Raw genomic sequence first — 5,532 nt, 5'->3', positions numbered from 1 at the left:
AAGTACTTACTCCAAGACTCACTGCCATCAAGTCGAATCTGACTCATTGTGACCCTACTGGACAGAGTAGATCTGCTTCTAGGGAGACCTGGTGGTCTAGTGGTTACATGTTGGCCTGTGATCTGCATGGCCGGCAGTTCAGAACCACCAGAAAGACTGGGCTTTCTACTCCTGTAAACAGTTGTAGTCTCGGAAACCCAGAGAGGGTCCATATGAGTCAGCATTGACTCGATGGCATTGAGTAAGAGAACGGCTTCTATGAGTTTCCAGACTCTTTCTAGGAGGCGGACTGTCTTGTCCCTTAGTGCAGTACCAGAGGGGTGAAAAGGTTTAACTGGTGGTGTGAGTCCACCCAGAGGCACCTCAGTCTGGTACCTATTTCTGGAAAACACACAGCCATTGAAACCCTATGCAGTACAGTTCTACTCTAATACTCATGTGGTTGCCAGGAGTCACAGTTGACTCCAAGGCAGCTGTTCATGTTTCCATGGAGACCACTGCCTGCCTGCTGTGTGGACATCCTGAACCAGGCTGCCTACAGGAAATGCACAATATCCTTCCCCTGGACAACAGTTTATAATTCCTTCCCCATTTCAACTCCTTCCCAGCCCAGAGGCCCCTTATCAGGGACTGGTCTTTGAAATGTTATCAAGAACAATGAGAGGAGGTATCCCCATCTGACCTTCACACTCTAACTCAGCGGTTCTCAACTGTGGGTCCCGACCCCTTTGGGGGGTCGAGCGACCCTTTCACAAGGGTTGCCCCGATTCATAACAGAAGCCAAATTACAGTTATGACGTAGCAACGAAAATAATTTTATAATTGGGGGGGGGGTCGAGCGACCCTTTCACAAGGGTTGCCCCGATTCATAACAGAAGCCAAATTACAGTTATGAAGTAGCAACAAAAATAATTTTATAATTGGGGGGGGGGTTGTCACCACAACATGAGAACTGTATTCAAGGATCGAGGCAGCAGGAAGGCTGAGAACCACTGATTTAGACGATCGGGAGGGGGGCTAGAAGACATTCCCTTGGCGTAGAGTACACTGCTGGCGTGCCTGCTGCTACTGGCTGGGGCGCAGGGAGGCGGGGCAGAGAGGGACAAGCGTGTGCCGCATGCACACAGGAGCCGGAACCCTAGCAGTCACAAGGGCGTTTCTAGCAGGTGGCTTTGTTAGGTGGACTCTTGTCGGTCAGGTGTGGAGAGACTGAGGGGTCAGCCTGTTGGCCATTCCTGCCTGGGTAACAACGTAACTGCTCCTCAGGAAATAACGTGAGGGTTTAGGCAGGGCAGTGGCAGTCCCGTGGGATGCAATAGCCACATGGTCATTGGCCTCCTTGGAGGGCATTCATCCGCCAGTCCGGGATTTAACTATGGAGTCCGTGGGATAAGTCAGCCTGCGGGTTAGTCCTTCTCTTCATGGTTAGTCATTTCACAAGGAGCTGGGTTTCCATGGGTGGCCTCACCACTGTCCTGCTGCCTTCCGTTAGGGAGGAGGCTGCTGACAGCTGGTCGGCAGAACTTGAAGAAATGGTAAATGAGACCACCGTGTCTTCTATGATCTTGCGTTCCTAAGAAACGGAAAAAACACATTTGCCGAGAGAACCATGTTGCGAGGGGACTTTGGGAACAACTTCAGAATGGGAGCAGACAAGTAGAGCAATGATAATCATAAAAAAATTCTCATTTTCCTAAAGCCTGCAAATCATATAGAACATTCTCTAAGGGCAAAGATATAGAGATTAACATTTCATTTAAACACCATAGTCTTTGCCAATGAACTAGCTCGCGTGATTTGAGAATGCTAAGAGGGGATCTGATTTGGACACAAACCTTATTTTTGAAAGTGAAATTCTCAACAATTTGTTGAGAATATACATGGAAGTGTAACCCCTTTCTGATTCTTCAGTGTGGCCTGGCTTGTTTAAAGCTAAACAACCCGATTCTTGCCCCACTCCTCTCTTTAGCACCGTCTGAAATCATGGTAAGGATACCTTGATTGAAACTCAGCAACCAAATCATCTTCATCCCTAACCATGCTCCCCACAAGGAAACAAATAAATACACGACAACAACAAATCCAATTCTCTCATGTGGTCTCCACAAGGTAACCCAGGACTTCAATGCCACAGGGTCCGCCCCAGACCAGCAGGCTGGTGGCTCTGCTCAGAACAAAGAGAAGCAGGCACAGCCGCATGCCCACCCGAGCCATAGACACAGAGTGTTGGAGGACGTGGAGGGGTGGGGGCTGCACCGTCACATTTCACCTCAGGCACGTCGTACCTCCTCATAATATCTGCGTTCTTCCTCTTCGACCTCCTTTTGGGCCTTTTCCCATTCTTCCTTCAGCTTGTCCTGCTCCTTCTGGTACCTTTCCTGTCGGGGAATGTCCACGAAAGGCTCAGCGTTGCCCACTGCCGCATCATCGAAAACATCCCCCCTTTCACGAGAAACCCTTTAATGAGGCGCCCTGGTTTAGGACCCAGCTCATAACCAGAAGGTCAGCAGTTCAAACCCACCCGTGGCTCTCTGGGAGGAAAGACCTGGTGATCCACTCCCATACAGATCACAGCCTAAGATCCCCTAAGGGGCACTTGTACTCTGTCTTATGAGGTCACTATGAGTCAGAATCAACAACAAACCACTAAGTCCTTTGTGGGGCAAGATGAACTTCTTTCGGCAACCTTCTGAAACTAGCGGATGCGGGCAGCGAACCAGGGATGCTATTTTGTGAGACGCAAACGCTTTAGGGAGACAAAAGTCCAAGGGGAAAGAGTGTTATCTGCCATGTGTTTTGTACAGCGGTTCACCGTCTAGTTGAGCAGACATCTGCTGAGATAACTTCTGGGAAGGGAACGAGAGAAAGGAAAAAGTCTAAAAACTCCCTTAACTTGGGTTTTGTTGGAAAAGTAAGCTCGCCCAATCAATCGCTTTCACAGACCCCTCAGGGATGAGTGTGCTGTTCTGTGCATAAACTAGATTGCTGCCAGGAAAGTTTGATAAACGACGAACCACTTATAGGCTTACAAGACAGGCAGTGAGGAAAACCCCAAAATGGACAAGACGATAAGCAGCCGAGGCACCGAATTAATCTCTGCTTCTAGTTAGGCCACCAACACAGCAGCTCCTCGCGTTAGGTGACTTCTAAACTAAGAGAAGCTCTGAGACAGCCCATTAGCATGCTTCCATGTCAGAACGGCCATTCTTGCTTGTAGAAATAATGGGACACTGGTCACCACTTCTGGGGGGAGGGTGGGAATAAAGGCATCTAAACAAGGGTGGTTTAAAAACAAAAATGTGACTGGAGTCCCTACCAACTGCCTAGAAGAAACAAATCAGTGGAGAGTAAAATTAATACTTAAAAGAAGAACTGAGAGCCCGGGAGGACTTGGGAAAGGCATGCCTAACATGACAGAGGGACGCGCCCCACTGGCACCTGTCTCTCCCAGTCAAATATGGCGGGCTGGTTGTTGTCCATCCCCTCTCTGAGGAGAGAGAAACCCAACCCTGGACTTCTGCCTGAGCCTTCAAGGCACAGAGATTGCCTCGAGGTATCACCTCGGAGAGCAGTATCCTCAAAGCAAATGGATTTCACCGGATTTCTCCAGGGCTAGGCGTTATGATTACTTGGCCAGATGCCTGTGGCCAGCAATCCCTGGCCGGCTCTTCAGTATTGTTACAATACCAGGTACTGTCGAGGAGAACAAGAAGGGCTTTTCAGAATGCAGGAAACTGAGCCTGCAACTGTCCCAGAGCTAGGACGACCACAAGCGAAGCTTCTGAAGCTTTATTGCTGGAAGGACCTCATGCCCTGTACCTCCTCCTGAGAAGGGAGTCAGATCCGACTCAGGGTGACTTGATGGGGCAGCAGAAGAGGGCCGGCCCAAAGGAGGTTTGGGCTGGATCTTCACATTAGCCGACCATCAGGTCTTTCTCCTGAAGAGTTGTTGGGTGGGTTTGAACTATCCACCTTTTTGTGAGCAGCTTAATGGTTTGTGTCAACTAATAATAAACTAAAACCAAATTCACTGCCATCAAGTCAATACTGACTCCTGGTGACCCTGTCTGATTGGGTAGAACGGCTTGGTGGGTTTCTGAGACTGTAACTTGGTGGGTTTCTGAGACAGGACTAGAAAACCTGTCTTTCTCCCAAGGAGTGGTTGATGGTTTAGAAAAGCGGACTTTGTAGTTAGCAGCCCAACATGTTAACTCAGGCTCCTGAAGGATTGAAAGAAATCGTCCATATGTCTCTCTCTCTCACACACACACACACACACATACACACACACACACACACACACTGTGGTGGAGTGAAATTTCCAAAATATGGTTTGTGGTAATCACCTAAGCTGGTGTCAACTTAAGGAGTAAGAGTGTAGGGGTGGAGTCTAGGCTGTCAATCTGCAGCTAGCCAATGCGACTTCTGTGTGGGCATGGCCTTCTCCTGAGAATTCTGGGAAATCTGGTACTTCCTCCTTGGAGGTGGAAGACACCTCTCTCTCTCTGCCACTTCCTGGGAGACTTTTCAGAAGGCAAGCCACATGGATGCAACCAGATCTCTGAAGCTGGAGAAGCCATGTGGAGAGCCCTGCCAGCACTGAGATGCTTACCATGCCAGTGGCTCCAAAGACTGTCTACCCACTGGCTTGTGATCGTCCTGCATTTGGCTTCATTGCATGTGTTTCGTGAGTGTGAAGAGGACTTTATAGACTGGTATCGGACATATGGGCTAATATCAGACTTATGGCCTTGGCCTGGACTGGGTTGGAATGTTTTCTCAATGTTCAGTTCCTCTTGTATATAAACCTCTCCCTTATATGCACATGTGTGTCCATGGATTTGTTTCTCTAGTCTACCCAGACTAACACATGGGTCTTCTAACCAAGTCCATAATCCCCACCAAACGATTGGGTGGGACTATGCAAATAGGGCATGTTTTACATTAATAGAGGAGATTGGTCAGTTTTCATGATCACACCCCTGGCTCTAAGGATGAGCCATTTCTGAAGCAGGAGGGAGAGAGAAAGCTCAGAACCACTGAAGGGTACATGCGCGCTCTCTGTCTGAAGTGAGGAGGCTGAGCCAGAGCAGAGCCTCAGAGACTGCGGCACAGGGACTGCGAGACGGAGCACGAGGAGCAGTGCTGAGACTCTGGGACTGAGGCCGAGCGACAGGGGGGCTTCTTGGCCCACAGAGACAGAGAAGCCAGGGGCCCACGCGGCTGAGAGGCTGAGGACTAGAGAGAGACTTGGTTGCTGGCCTGAGGAGGCGGGTGGTCCAAGGACTGCATTCTGACTGCTTCCTGATCCGGACCGTGGTCACCTGTTCACATTGCTGATAAACCCATCATTGTGAGTCTTGTCTGTGGGTTCTGTGTGGGGTCACTGCAGTCCCTTACTGAACCCAGCACAGAAGTGGGTTGGTTCAGAGGAGGTAAAGAAAGATGCTGTGTGGAGGCAGGTCTGATGCCTGCCTCTTGACAATTGGAAAACCAGATTGCCATTTATTGCACACACACACACACACACAC

The 5,532-nt window shown here is 49.5% G+C and overlaps 1 protein-coding gene across 3 annotated transcripts in view; it reads right to left on the bottom strand.

Annotated features, from left to right (window-relative positions):
* Nucleotides 1-5,532, bottom strand: part of LIMCH1 (LIM and calponin homology domains 1) — a 107,068-nt gene that overhangs the window by 19,170 nt on the left and 82,366 nt on the right. For all 3 annotated transcript variants that reach the window (XM_045284004.1, XM_045284006.1, XM_045284005.1), the window contains 2 exons: nucleotides 2,286-2,378; nucleotides 1,469-1,573 (listed from right to left, as the gene is read on the bottom strand). In XM_045284004.1, the coding sequence (XP_045139939.1) occupies nucleotides 1,469-1,573; nucleotides 2,286-2,378 (198 nt within the window). The remainder of the gene's footprint in view (nucleotides 1-1,468; nucleotides 1,574-2,285; nucleotides 2,379-5,532) is intronic.

The sequence above is a fragment of the Echinops telfairi genome, unplaced genomic scaffold (assembly GCF_000313985.2).
Source record: "Echinops telfairi isolate 266 unplaced genomic scaffold, ASM31398v2 ScPeMD7_7468;HRSCAF=8506_0, whole genome shotgun sequence".
NCBI classification, from domain to species: Eukaryota; Metazoa; Chordata; class Mammalia; order Afrosoricida; family Tenrecidae; genus Echinops; species Echinops telfairi.
Note: the sequence above shows the minus strand (reverse complement) of the source record. Positions and strands in the feature narration are given on the sequence as shown.